We start from the raw sequence: 14,496 nt of genomic DNA, 5'->3' as shown, positions 1-14,496 counted from the left end.
GGGTCTGTGTAATCAGGGAGGATGTGACCAATCAACAGGGCCCAGCAGCCAAGAGGGAACAAGCAGAGAGGGTGGCCAGAGGGGAGGGAGCCGGTGCCATCTCCACCTCTGAGTCTGAAGGACTGTTAAGTCCAGGCGCCCCGGGAAGAGGGGGGTTGGGAGGGACCGGAGTCTCTGGCACCCCTCCCCCATCTAGCAGATGAGGAAACTGACTCAGCAGCAGTGAGTGCCCTCCTCAGGGGGACGGGGCAGGTTTGTGCAGAACGATGGTGGACGGGACAGAATCCCAGCCTGGAGGATGCTGCTGCCACACTTGTCACAAGCAGTGTGGGGCCGTGAACGGACAGCTGGTCTGAGGACAGAGCACCTGGTCCTGACTGTGACTCTGCCACACACACGGTGATTCTGGACAAGTGCTGCCATCCCTGGGGTCCAGATGCTCCTCCTCTATGACGAGAAGATTAAGTGGATCTCACTCTGTTGTGTGTGACTCTTTGCAACCCCTTGGACTGCAGCCCACCAGGCTCCTCTGTCCATGGGATTTCCCAGGTAAGAATACTGGAGTGGGTTGACATTCTCTTCTCCAGGGAATCTTCCCAACCCAGGGATCAAACCCAGGTCTCCTGCATTGCAGGAGGATTCTTTACCTTCAGGGCCATCAGGGAAGCCCCTCTGATGAGAAGGTTGAACTAAATACAGGATCATTACACTTCTTTTGAGGGCCACAGTGAGGGGACTGGAGCAGCCTTGGAATTGTGACAATTGGCCCTTAACCTCTCAGCAGGAGGGATGAAGCAGCCTCCCCCATGAAGCACAAGGCTTGGACAGTGAGCCCCTCGGGTGAGCCCACCCTGGGTAATTCTTTTACTGAAGCACAGAGACATTTCCATCCTCCTGGGAAGTGAGGTCCCAGGGTTTTGTTCAATTTGATTTAGAAAAATATAAGAATATGAGGTTTCTGCACTGAGGCTTGCCGAGGTCAATGCATACTTGCTTTTGTGGATGAAAAATTAGGAAACAGTCAACCTAGGAAAGAATTGGAAACTTTATTGGAACCAACCTGAGAAGTGTAACTGGGGAGACAGTGTCTCAAGAAGCTCTGAGACCTGTTTCAAGGAGGTTAGGGTTAGAGGTCAGTGTGTGTGTTATTTGCAGGAAGGACATGAAACCAGCCCATGCCTTTGTAGACAGTTACTTCACTCAGGAAGAACAGATATCACGGTTCATGCTTTTCGTGCTTTCTTAGCATGGACAGGTGCAAGAAACTGGGTTCATAGAAAAGTCTCCTGAAAATAACCAAGGATGTGAGGGCAGGTTCTGCCAGTTTTCTCAGAGTACAAAGTACAATTCTGAGCTTTTTCATGACTTCCTTTCAGAGTGGATTGCAGGTCAGTGAATTGCAGCGGCTAGTGACTTGATTCTTATAGAACTGGGTGGTGGGCAACATTCTTTATCCCACAATCTATTCGTTTCCATCTTAATTCCAATCAAGGTTTGGAGGACTTTCCCACGTCAGGTGAGAATGTCACTGATAGGCCACTCAGTGTGCTATTATTCATCTAGTCCTGGTGACAGGAGCCAAAATCCTCTGGAACAATTATCTTACTTGTCTGTCAGGCTCTTGGAAATGGTCCCCACCTGTTGCTTCTTGCCATATCTCGAGTCACCTTATTATACTCATGGATCTTATAAAACTGTATATTAGGTCACCTGGTCATTATTATTTTTATCAGAAGCTCAATAACACATTTGTTAGTGCAAGAAACAACAGTCTTGTAAAATGGCAGACTACGAGTAATATGGCTAGTGACATTACTAAGGTCTTAGGGAGGCAGTGTCATATAAAGTCACAAGGCTGGGGTTAGAAGAACGAAAATGGATCTTTCTATTGGGTCAGGTATTTTTGCCCTTTGGAAGGTCTGGTTAACACATACTGCAGACGCACACTGCACACTTCAGGGCAGGGTGGAGGTCAAGAGAGGCAGAGAGAAACTTTGTTTAAAGTTTTCTTGTCTTGCCTTAAAATATTATTAAATGTTATTTCATTGCTTCTTAAGATTTGACTGTCATGGGACCCACCTCCTGGAGCCCTCTCCATCCACCCCACCCACCCCCGGGTGAAGAACTCATGCTTCATCCAGTACAGGAGCGAGGGGCAGCAGTGGGGGCCTTCCCTGCCCCTCCCCCACAGCTCTGCTGGCCTGGGGCCCCTCTGGTCCTGCTGACACCAGGCTGCTGGGCTCTGAGGCTTTGCGGCTGGGAACAGGAGACTGAGAACAGTCTCGGTGGCTTCCTGGCCGCCAGTTATTATAAAGGCTGCTGCTCCCAATACATGTGTGAGCACAGACATACAGGCACACACACAGGCACACACACACACTGGGCATGCACGCAGGGACAACAGCTTTAAATACAGTCATCTAGGGTGGGACCCTTTAAGAGCTAAGGGGACAGAAGGTCTAGTGTTGGGGACACAACTGCTAGTTGTCTTGGGCTGGGCCATGCCCCCAGGGCCCGGGGAAAGACGAAAGTGGGGAGACATTGGGAAGGGCTCCCAGAGATGAGGGCTTTCGTGAATCTGCTCCATCCTTCCCAGCTCGGAGAAAATTTGAGGCAATTAGCGTATGTTGGGTTTGTGGGTTTTTCCTTTTATCTTTGGGTTGAGGATAAAAAAGAGCATTACATTTGTAGGAGAAAGGGCAAGGCTTCATCTATGGTTGATAGCAGGGTTGATGGTATCCAGAAATTCCAGAGAATTAAAAAATCCATGTATATTTACATTTATCTAGATCATATTATGTGTGGGTCCTGGAGAAGCAGGCAGCAGCATCAGAAAACAGCTGACACATAGAAACACATGTCTGTGCAGCACAAACTCAAGCAACACAGTTTCCTCGATGGTGGCATCAGCAGTGCCCACCCATCCAACACCACCCATCAACAAAGTTTTGAAAGGAAATTTTCCATGTAAAAATATAGTTGCCCAGTAATTTTTACTCTTGGGACAACAAAATTTAAAGAAAAATAAAACACCCAGACTAACATCCCCTTTAATGCTGGCAGTGGCGATGCCCTTCTCCCTGCAGAGGCAGGACCTGCTGTTTTGATCATTAAGGCAGGACGGCCACCTCACTGCCCTTCACCAACACTGCAGACAGCAGTCTTCAAGACTCTTAGTCCCTACAAGAGCCTACAATAGCCTCACAGGCCAGGTGCTCAGTGTCGGCCTCATCAAGCAGCAGCTGGATAGGACGGCCACAGCCAGCCGCTGGTCCCCGGCGCACACCGAGCAGGTGCGTCTGTTGCTGCAGCTCACGTCACTGGACCGCTGGGGCTGCCCATCCAGCTTCTTGTTGAACTGGTGGAGCTGACAGAGGACCAGAGCACTAGGGCAGAGGAGCACAGAGAGCACCCTCTGCTCAGACAGGACACAGGTAGGGAACAGAGCTTTTGTCTTTGACTCAATCAAACCCCTTCACTATGAAGTCACAGCTCCTTCCAGAAGGAAGCATATGAAGTACACAACCATGAATGTAGGGCTGGCTGGTGCTGATACTGGCATGATGATACTGGCTGATACTGGCTGATACATGCTGATACTGGCTGATACTGGCTGCTGATGAAGGCAGTGATGAGCCAGTCAGCATAGTCCTCTGGCCTCCTGAGCAGGCCTGGGAAGGCTGCCTGAAACCGACCATGCCTCCAGGCTGGATATGATGCAGAACGCTTCAGTGGCTTAGAGTACAGCTGCCACGAAGGCGAATGCAGTGGCAGTGATGACCCAGTTTCCGGTGGAGCCTGGAGACGAGAACTTGATGCAGGTGGTGCCGAGGATGATGGACGTTCAGAGGCAGGAGATGGAGAAGTAAAAGGCGTGGGCGCAGAGAAAGCCGTCCCAGGAGAAGGGGAGGCGGGAGCAGAGCCCACAAATCTCCCCTATGAACACGGTGAGGGTCACGGTGAAGCAGATGCACCAGATGAACATGCGCCAGTTAATTACGTCCCCCTTCAGAGTGTCCTCACTGGCCCCCAGCGAGAAGGGCACACAGGTGGAGAGCAGCTGCCCCAGTGGAGGAGGAAGCCCACGATGGGCTTGGTGCCCAGGCCTGAGGACGGGCACATGATGAGCATGGTGGTCAGGCAGGTCACCGGCACCGGACTGTAACCTTGCTTGTTTCTCAGCCAAAGGCGTATGAATACTTACATAGAGTTTGCTGTTCTGGTGTCAGTTTTACTTGGCCAGTTAAGCTGTTTCTGCCTCAATCTTTTTTTCTCTAGAAAATATACAACCACTGACCCCTCGAACTGATGTGCTGATCTGAACAAAGTAAGGAGCACACTTACATTCTCAGCCCGAAAAGGCTTCTGGTGGTTACTGTAAAGTCCCCCAAAACAAAAGCACAATGCACCCCCGGCATGCAGCCTGCAGCCATTTCCTGCTTCCCTCCTTGTATAAATCCCGGCTGAGCCTTGCTGTGCTGGGAGTTGATTCTTCTGGGCAGTAAAACACCTTCTCGCCGGCTTCCTTAAGATAAAGCTGCTTTTCTTAAACCGAAGACTTAGCTCTCTGTATTGGCTTCTTCAGTGACAAGCAGCTGGGCCTGACTTGGGGGACAATGTTTAACGTCCAGCGACATAGGTCCCCACGTCTCCAGCCCCTCCCTTTCTTCCTGGAGCAAGGAGCAGAGTGCCACTGGGAAGAGTGCCAGCTAGTCCCAAGGAGGAGTGGAGTGCCAGCTAGTCCCAGCGAGGATCTATAGGTCTTTTCCAGCAGCTGCTGAACTGCTAGTTTCAGGAACTTGCCTGGCCCTCCCCACGCCTTGCTCACAGTGTGCTTTTACTTTCTGTTAAGAGAAGGAAAGCGGCCTCTGAAGGAGCACCGAGCTCTCGACTGAGTGAGTAGAGGGTGCGGGTCCCAGGAGTCCCCCTTCTCACCTGTTGATGTATATTCCTTGCTGTTTGGAACTTTGGGGCCAGTTGGAGACTGCAGAAGTGGGAACGGCTTGTCTGTGACTCTACCAGTCTCTTCCCAAGAAAGAATTGCTTGTTTGTTTTAAATCTGTTCTGGGGGAGCCAGTGAAGTGGTGGGGAGGGCACCTACATCCATCCCTTCTACAAGTCCACTGGCATGCATCTTGGCAGATGGGCAAAACTAGAGGTATTGTTGCAGGAAGAGGAACCCTCTCCAGGGCCCCAAACTGGGCTCTTGTCTAACACTCAGAATGAATTGTCCGAGGAGACACATGTGCGAACAAAGCAAGAGATTTTTATTGGGAAAGGGCGGCGGGGCCGAGAGCAGGAGGGTAAGGGAACCCAGGAGAACAGCTCTGAGATATGGCTCACAGTCTTGGGTTTTATGGTGATGGGATTAGTTTCTGGGTCGTCCATAGCCAATCAATCTGACTCAGAGTCCTTCCTGGTGGTGCACGCCTTGTTCATCCAAGATGGATGCCAGAGAAAAGGATTGCCAAAGGTAGTCGGACACGTGGTATCTCCTTTTGACCTTTCCCGAACTCCTGGGTTGGAGGAGTTCCTCCTGTCGTAAAACAGCTCATACAAGTGGTTACTAGGGTTCCTGGCCGGGGTGGGTGGTTGTGTCAGTGTGCTTCCCCTAACAGTATGACCCTGTAATCAAGAAAAAAAATCGTTTTCTACTTTTAATACAACCTCGCCCGTGTATGTTTTCAGTTGTAAAGACATTGGTTCTTGCATGGATATCTAAATGATTCCAGTATTTTGCAGTTGGAGCTCTTTTGTCAAGATCTGGTAAGTGGGAGGGAACTCCATGGGCAGGTCTTCCTGTTACTCCATAATAAGGATTCTTCCAACAAGGGCACTAAATTAAAGGCAAAAAGGAAATGAAACTGTGAAAAGCCTGCCACATTCACAGAGGAGTCTGCAGGCAAGGGAGGGAGAAGAGGGGGTCAGCTTTCTAGGGAAATGAATCTGCCCCAGCTCTGGGGCTCCAGTCCTGATGCCCGAGGCAGGCGCTGCCACGGCATCTGCGCCCCCTCCCCCGACTCCAGTCCCTGGAAGGAGGAGGGGTTCTAGCGTGTTGGCGGGGCACAGCCTTAGCGTCACCACAGAGTGAGGAGGAAAGGAGGTCTGAAGCAGTCTCTCCTTTTAAGACGTGACAGATCACTCGATTTGGCTAGAGTGTGTCCCCTGGCGGTGGGGTGGGGTGGGGGCGCCCCAGGTGTGCATTTCCACTGATACGATTCCCTGCAAGAGGTTTCAGCACAGGAGAAGAGTCAGTGGCTGACTCTTCATATAATCTTTTTCTCACCTCAGACCTACTGAACTGGAAAAAACCAAATCCTCCAAGTTGATCCACAAAAAAGGTGGAAATGTTCATTAGTATTATTTTCAAACCACCGTCCAACATGGGCTGACGCACAGACGTGAGTGCTGATTGTGTTCACAGAGGAGAAGCGGCACCTCGTCCCAGACAAAGCCCAGCATTCATCTCTCGGTATTTGGCTTCTTGAGAGATGACCAGACAAGCCAGAGTTCAGTAACATGGGACAAGCTAAGGGGCCTCCAGAAGCTAAAGAGGCAAAGCGGGACCCTCCCCTGGGGCATCAGAGACAGCACTGCCCTGCTGACACCTTGTTTCAAAACGCTGATCTACAGAACTGTGAGAGAACACATTTCTGCTGTTTTGAGCCGCAAGGCTTGCGAGAATTTGTTGCTGATCTAGGAAACCAGATTTAATTTCCAGAAATGAAAAATATATTCTTTGTCATATTTTTAAAAAAAATTCTCAGAAAAACTTGCTGACCTGCTGCCCTAGAGCATGGCGGTCACATGGACCCCAGGATCCATTGTCACGTCCTGTGTCCCCCAGTGTCGGAGACACAAAAGGGAGGGTCCACTGATGCCCAAGGAGCCAGGAGGGAAGGAAATAAGGGGATGGAGAGCACCAGGATCCCTGGAGAGGACCAGCTGCACCTGTCTGGGGTGGTGGGAAAGCAAGATGCTGTGGGAAGACGTGGTCTCATGTTTACAAAACAGGAAAAAGGGTACAGATACTCCCTGCAAACATGTATGCCTGTGTGTACACACATGTCTACACGTGATTTTACAGCATTTGAAATGTACTGAAGGCTGGGGTTGAGGCTGAGGATGCTCCCTGGATGGAGGGGTGGACGCTCCTATGAGCAGGCAGGAAGCCTGGCCATGCCGAAGACAGGAAACCAGTCACAGGAGAGATGATCATAGTCCTGCTTTATGTCAATTATCCATGAGAATGAGAGAAATATAGAGAATACTGAACAGAGATGAGAATGGAAAACAATATAAAGAAAAGAGGCTAGCAGCTGCTTGTCTCCAGCAACCCCACTGCCAAGGGTACCAAACCAGGTGACACTATGTCTCCTGAGGCTTGAAAAGGAGCTGTAATCCGAATTTTCATGTGAAATTAAAACCATGTGCAGCCACCAAACACTCAGGGAAGAAACAGTAATGCTAGTGATTCTACATCATTTTTCATGAAAACACTGTGTTGGAAAACTGAGCACATCGAGAGTCCCCCTGCAGTGCACACTGGCCTGCAGCCCCTGATCTGCAGCAAATCAAGCTGCACGTGCTGATGTGCAGAGTGGGGCAGGGCCTTCTGGGTCCTCTGTGAGGGGGGCAGGGAGGTAGCTGGCACGGATTGAGGGTTCCATGTGACAGGCCCTCTGGTGAACCCGTCACATGCTTTTATTCATTTAATTGACCCAGAGTAGGTATAGAGACATTGAACAGGGGGGAAACTGAGGTTCTATTGAGTAGCTTGCCATGATCACCCAGCTATGAAGGCTCTACTCCTTGTCACTCTGAGTGTCCATCTCCCCTCCTCCTTCTCTGCCCTTCTGGCACCTCCTCCTTCCTTCCTCTGTTCCGGTCATGACTTTCCCGGCTCACCATCTTCCAGTCCACACACCTGGCTGCCGGGCAGGCAGGGCTCAGCCACATCCAGGCTGTGCTCTATCAGGGGCACCACGTCCAGGCTCACAGAGAGGAAGAGGGGCTTCTGGGAGACTCAGACAAACTTCCACTTCCTGCTTTCCAGGTGGGGGAACTGAGGCCCAGAGAGGGCACAGGCCTGACCCAGGGTAACATGGTTGGAGCCCCCAGGCCTCCTCTTCTCCATATGCTCTCTCTGATGCATTCAATGGATTCAAAGCATTCAAGTTGTCTCTTAGTCTTAGATGGAATCTCAGGGTGAGTTCAACTAATAAAACTGGGATCAAGCTGGGGTACAGAGAGCATGACACTCCTTCCCTCCCTCATAGCAGTGCCCCTCCCCACACTGGCAGTGCCCACTGGGAGGCCCGCAGGCTCCAGGGCTCCACTGGCAATTGGGGCTCAGGGAGCTTTGTGAGGCCAGGGAGGTTCTCAGGTTTGCTCTGTGTTTCTCTTTCAGCCTCAGCTTGTCCCAGGGTTTATTATCAGCAAAGGTGATATAATAATCCCCTGATGGCAGGAAGCTGGCTGGGGCTCAGGGTGCTGGCCCTTCCTCCCTGGGGGCCTCTCAGCAAATAGTCCCTTGGAAACAGGGCAGCTGTCCCTGAGGAGGGGGTGGGCTGGGAGGGGCCACACTCCCCACACACTGGACCCTGGAGGAGCCCCTGTGTGAGCAGGACTGCAGCCCTGGCTGGCGGGACTGCCTTGGGCAGGTGACCTGGGCAATTCCATGGTCTCCAGGGTCCCTGCCACTCTGGCCACGTGTCCCTGTCACAGCCCTAAAGCCCCTTCAGGCCCCTGTTCTCCTGTCTCAGTTCCAGTCCAGGCCCCTCCTCCATGGGAAGGTTGGCTCCATGCCTGCATCTCTTCTGGGTCAGAAGACCCCTACTGGGCTGCCTCAGGGCCCCTGGGACTCTGGAATCCCCGCCCCCTCTGACCCACTGTCATCTCCACTCTGCCCACCCCTCCCAGTCCCGGGAGCATTCTCAGGACTGTCTCCTCACAGGGGTCCTGTAGGGGCCTCCTCTTTCAGCTCCTGCTCTTAAAAGGGAGCTGATCACCTGTCCATCCTCACCTTCTCCCCGGGATGGCCTGAAAGGCCCCCATCAGCATCAGACACAGCATTCTCGTTCATTTCCAATCCCTTGGTTCCCAGATTGGAAGCCTCTAACCAGTCTCCCAGGCCAGGAAAATCCTCACTCAGGTAGGACTACTTTCTAGATTTTTCTGGCCTCTTACCTGGATGGCAGCTTTGAAGCTAAAAAAAATCAAACATGATGTCGTCAGCTTATTCTGTGGTTCCTCATGGTACCACCCCAGAGTCATGCTGGGTGAGGGTTTCCTTTCCCCAGTGGGGAAGAGTCACATGTTAAGGCAAAATGGGGGGGTGGGAATTCAGAACACTTCCTACTTCCCACGTCATCTGGTCCCCACGGCCTTGCTCTCACCCCATGGCTCCTCCCTGTTCACCCCTGGAGCTTCTCTCCTCCGGGGGGGCGCTGTGTCCCTCAGACGGCAGCTCCTGCTAGTGATGCTACAGGGAGGACAGGCCGGGACACGCGTATCTTCAGGTTGCTGTGGAAGGAGGCCGAGGGCCGTGAGGGTGGATCCTGGGTCCCAGAGCCCCAAGCCTTGGTCCTGGCCTCCAACCCATGGACCCTGCTGACATGTGGGCTGTAGAGCAAAGTGCTCAAACCCACAGCTTTAGCTGTGTTTTCTGAGTTCCCTCTTCCTGGTCATGCATGGATCAAATGAAAGCATTTGATTCCTTGAGCCTTAGTTTTCTCATCTATTAAATGGGCTTAGCAGTATAATCCACAGTCTCTTTTCTGAAACCCTTAGGTCAGATATGCTCCAGAATTCAAAATTTTTCAGTTTCAGACAAGTGACATGGCACATCTATTCTATATGACACAATGTCCCACTGGGGTCTGGGAGTTCCTTGTAATCAAACACATTAGTGTTTCTACACCTGCACTTTTGAGCACTCATAATACATAAAATCAATGAAGATCATAAATTATCCCAGATCTGTTCAGGTCAAATTCTGCTACGAAATGAATTTTTTAAAATTCTTGTTCAGTTTTCACAGGATTGAAGGTTTGGGGTTGCAGTTAAGGACCATCCTACCTTGTGTCTCTATGGATAATGGGACGCAGCCCAAAGAGATGTAAAAAATATTCAGGGTTGAGGCCTGACCCAACCCAGCTGTGAGGTTTGAGATAAGAGAATTCTCCTGACAAGGCCAAGGGCGATGGATGGAGAGAACCATTTGGAGCGGCTGTTCTGTCACTCAAGTGTCTGAGTCTTCTAACTCCACAGGTCCTGAGCCTCAGCCCTCATGGGACCCTGAGCCTTTTCCAGGCATCTGACACAGTCCACCTCCGGAACTGGATCTTTCTCTGGTGGGTCCTCAGAGAAGACCACTGCTGTACTGGTGACCGTGACCTTCCTGACCATCACAGCACCATGTGCACCCAGCGGACATCCCCAGATGGTGGTGCCGTGCTTGCCACGTGCTGCTGCCTCCGCCTGCCGCAGCTCTTCTCCACCTGCGTGGCCTTCTCGCTTGTGGCCGACATGGGCTTTGGGAGAGGGGCCATAGGTAACTGGGCCATGTCCTTCTGGTGCGTCTGTTTCGCCATGACCTTCATCATTACCGTAGTCGAGTTATGCAGGCTCGATTCTGAATTTCCTTTCTTCTGGCACAACGTCAGCGTCACCTACACCTGCTACGCTGCCCTCATCTGCCTCTCGGCCTCCATCCTCTACTCCATCACCTACGTCCAGTTCCTGCCTGATGGTCCTTACCGGGACCGGGCCATCGCCGCCACTGCTTTCTCCTGCATCGCGTCTGTGCTGTATGTCATAGAAGTGGCAGGGTTGTGGGATTGTTATGAGCTCAAGAGGATCTTCTTCTATGTGCACACCATGCGGGCCCTGCTGAAGGTGCTGGAGACCTTCGTGGCTGGTGTCATCTTCGCCTTCCTCAGCAGCACCTCCCTGTACCTGCACCAGCCGGCCCTGGAGTGGTGTGTGGCCGTGTACTCCATCTGCTTCATCCTGGCAGCTGTGGTCCTCCTGCTGGGCCTGGCTGAATGGGAATACATGCCGCCCAGGCCCTTCTCCATTTTCCAGCTAGTGCTCAGCCTGCTCTCCGTCCTCCTCTACATCAGCGCTCTGGTCCTCTGGCCGCTCTACCAGTTCAGCGAGGAGCTCGGTGGACTCCCCCAGCGGTTCATGGACATGAGCTGTGTTGATGGGCTCTCCTACGACATGTGCGCCTGGGACCAGTGCCTGGCTGTGGCCATCCTGACAGCCATCAACCTGCTGGTTTACGTGGTGGACCTGGGGTACTGGGCCCGCCAGGTTTCTGTAGGGACTGAGAATGTCTCCAGGGCTCCTGATTCTGGCCAATCCCATCCGGTGTCTTCACAGAGTGAAGACATCCTGTGATGTCCTCTTCCTGGCTCCCCTCTCTCCCTCCTCACATCCTTCCCCATTCATCCCACTCTCTTTATGTTTCCTTCCCTCCTTCTGCAGTGTCTCCTTCTTCTTTTGTTGCCCACATCCTGTTTTGTGTCTTTCTCTTGCTTCTCTCATCTTTATTATATTTTTTGTTTTTTGCCCCTCTTCCATTCATCCTTGGCTTTCTCATCTCCTGTGTCCTGACCACCTCCCCCCATCTTCCTTCTTCTGATCCATCAGGACCTGAGACTCCTTCCTTCTCTGCCCACCACCCCCTCTCACCTCCTAAGGTGCTGACTCCACAGCGCACAGCCCTCTGTGCAGCTGTTCACACCCTGAGCCTCCGGAGGGGCCTCATTGCCAAAGCGTGTCTGTCCGCCTGGCAGTGCCTTACTGGTGTGGTTGGGGGAGTTTACGGGGTGTGGGCGGGTAGGAAGGGATTGAGCTTTTTTTTCTCCCAGTGGAGCAACTGTATAGTGCACCTCCCCTTTAAGTTAAAAAAAACCTCTGAAGGTCAATAATCTCTAGTGGGTGAGATTCTTGCATGAGATACTCTGGGTTGCTGTGCCCCACTTGGTGCTCAGTCCTCCAAGAGATTGGCTCCAGAATTTTTGCAAGCTCACAAAACATCCATTGCTTAGAGGGCATCTTAGAGGAAGCCAGGGGTAAATGCCTTCCATCGCAAATACTCTCTGGGGAATAAAAAAAAAAAAAGAGCTGGTGAGGAACCCCAGGTTCTTGAAGACACCTGTCTGCAGTGTTTGTGAGGGGCAGCGATGTGGTCCCCCTGACTCAGTGATCAAAACAGCAGATCCTGCCTCTGCAGGGAGAAGAGCATGGACGCTGCCAACCTTAACGCTGTAGTTTGTCTGGGTGTTTTGTTTTCCATTTTTTTCATCTGGTCTGCAGGCCACAAACTACTGAGTGACTCTGTTCTTCAAGAGAAAGTTTCAAATTTTCTTGGGCAGCTGGTTTGTAGGGGATGGGATTGCTGCTTCCATTGTCAAAGGAGCTGTATTGTTTGAACGTGAGGGGACACATACGTGTGTTTTTCTATGTGAGTTGCTTTTTGATGTTGCTTCCTGCTTCTCTGGGACTCAGGCATCATTTGAACTATATAAATGTGCACAATTTAAAAAGATTTTCTGAAGCTTCTTATTCCTATCAGCACTGCTGACAATCATAGAGAATGGCTTTTTCTAATCTCCCACATTCATAATAACCTTTTCAACCTCAATATAAACATGAAAGAAAAGAAAGCAAGCAAAACAAAACAGAATCCTCATACTCTACTTGCTGCAAATTTGCCTAAAGCTCAGGTGAGTCCAAGTCAATTTCCACCCTCACCCAAACAGAGGTCTCTGGGCGCCCCTCCCACTGACTCCCCACCCAGGCCTAGACTAGAGCCAGGGGGTGTGGCCCAGCCTGTGACACTAGATGTTGGGCCCCACCCCAGTGCCCAGTATCCTGTCCCCTAGCTGTTAAAGGGGCCATGACAGCATCTGGATGCCTTGCTATAAAGGGGTGTGCTTGTGTGCATGCTCAGTGCACATGTGTGTACGTGTGTGTGCCCTTGTGCTCCCTTGCATTGAGATCAGCAGGCCTTCACAGTAACTGGTGGCTGTGAAGGTCCCACAAGCCTCCTGTCGTCAATTACAAAGCTTCAGAGCCCAGCATCCTAGCATCACCAGGACCAGAGGGGCCTGCAAGCAGAGCTGCGGGGGAGGGGAGGGGAAGGAGCCCCTCTGCTGCCACTCACTCCTGTCCTGGGATGAAGCGTGTGACCTTCACCCATTGGTAGGGGGTGGAGAGGGAGGGCTCCCAGAAGGTCATCCTATGGCAGGCAAATCTTAAGAGGGAATGAAATAAAATTCAAATTTTAAGGCAAGAGAAGAAAAGTTTGCAAATAAAATGTTTCTCTGCCCATTTGGGCCTCTTCCTTCCTTGCTAGTGTGCATTGTGCATTATCCGACCTCCTAAAGAGCAGAAATATCTGCTCCACCATAGAGATCAATTTTTCTAGCTGAAGCCATGGAACTTCTTAGAAGATAACACTGCTTACTTACTTACCTTACTTACCTTACTGGGGTCACTAGATGTATTACTTGTGTTCTGCCCATCTTACAAGATTCTTGTTTCTTGAGTCAGTGATGAAAAAAATAAGATAACTAGGCTACTTGAACAGGCCGGCAGTGCAGGAGACCCTGGTTCGATTCCTGTGGTGGGAAGACCCTTTGGAGGAGGGAGAGGCTCCTGCTCCAGTGCTCTCCTGCTTCCCTGGAGGCTCAGTTGGTAAAGAGTCTGCCTGCAATGCTGGAGACCTGGGTTCCATCTCTGGGTTGGGAAGATCCCCTGGAGGAGGGCATGGCAACCCACTCCAGGATTCTTGCCTGGAGAATCCCCATGGACAGAGGAGACTGGAGGGCTGCAGTCCATGAGGTCTCAAAGAGCTGGACACGACTTAGCTACTAAGCATACATGAGCACAGGCTACTTGAAATGAAATATAATATATAGTTCTCCAAGATCCATGATTGTAGTAGTGTGATTCTAGATATGAGAAGAAGCAACAAGTGGGAACCATCTCCTGGAACTGAGAGACTGGTAAGACTTGTAAGACAGGTGGTCCAGCCGTCTTTGAGCTACTGTTGCCAGGACAGGGTGAGTAATAGCATGTGAGTGGCCTATCAGTGAAATCCCCAGCTGACCTGGGAATGAGCATTCCTAGCACCCTGAGACAAATTGGTGAAAAATGTCTCCTAAACCTTGGCTGAAATTAAGACAGAAACAGAGGGAGTTGTGTAATAAAGAATGTTGCCGACCACCCTGTTCTACAAGAATCAAGCCAGGACTTCCTTGGTGGTCCAGTGCCTAAGACTCTGCACTCCCAACGCAGGGGCCCCGGGTTTGATCCCTGGTTGGGCAACTAGATCCCGCATACTGCAACTAGGACCCAGCCTAGCCACATACATAAATAAAAACATATGCTTTTGAAAAAGAGAAACAAGCCATGAGCCACTGCAGTCGCTGATCTACAATCCACCTGGAAGGAATTCAGGGTGAAAATCAGGATAAAGTA

At 51.3% G+C, this 14,496-nt stretch overlaps 1 protein-coding gene and 1 pseudogene across 11 annotated transcripts; both read left to right on the top strand.

Annotated features, from left to right (window-relative positions):
• The window catches only part of LOC101123072 (myeloid-associated differentiation marker-like), a 115,468-nt pseudogene that overhangs the window by 19,845 nt on the left and 81,127 nt on the right, over positions 1-14,496 (top strand).
• On the top strand, positions 4,850-12,559 carry LOC105603087 (myeloid-associated differentiation marker-like). Of its 11 annotated transcripts, none has more exons than XM_060401602.1 (4): positions 4,850-4,895; positions 5,689-5,766; positions 9,107-9,154; positions 10,273-12,559. In XM_060401602.1, exon 4 carries the CDS (start codon positions 10,420-10,422, stop codon positions 11,404-11,406), a length of 987 nt encoding a protein of 328 aa, XP_060257585.1. In that variant the 5' UTR covers positions 4,850-4,895; positions 5,689-5,766; positions 9,107-9,154; positions 10,273-10,419; the 3' UTR covers positions 11,407-12,559. The 11 variants fall into 11 exon arrangements, with proteins under 11 accessions (XP_060257585.1, XP_060257584.1, XP_042091598.1 ...); XM_060401601.1 differs by having other exon boundaries at positions 6,292-9,154; XM_042235664.1 differs by lacking the exon at positions 5,689-5,766.

The sequence above is a fragment of the Ovis aries genome, chromosome 18 (assembly GCF_016772045.2).
Source record: "Ovis aries strain OAR_USU_Benz2616 breed Rambouillet chromosome 18, ARS-UI_Ramb_v3.0, whole genome shotgun sequence".
Classification (NCBI taxonomy): Eukaryota; Metazoa; Chordata; class Mammalia; order Artiodactyla; family Bovidae; genus Ovis; species Ovis aries.
Note: the sequence above shows the minus strand (reverse complement) of the source record. Positions and strands in the feature narration are given on the sequence as shown.

Bases quoted from the DNA above. Each gene is read 5' to 3' on its own strand.
- LOC105603087 (XM_042235659.1), top strand. From the start codon at position 10,420: ATGTGCACCCAGCGGACATCCCCAGATGGTGGTGCCGTGCTTGCCACG.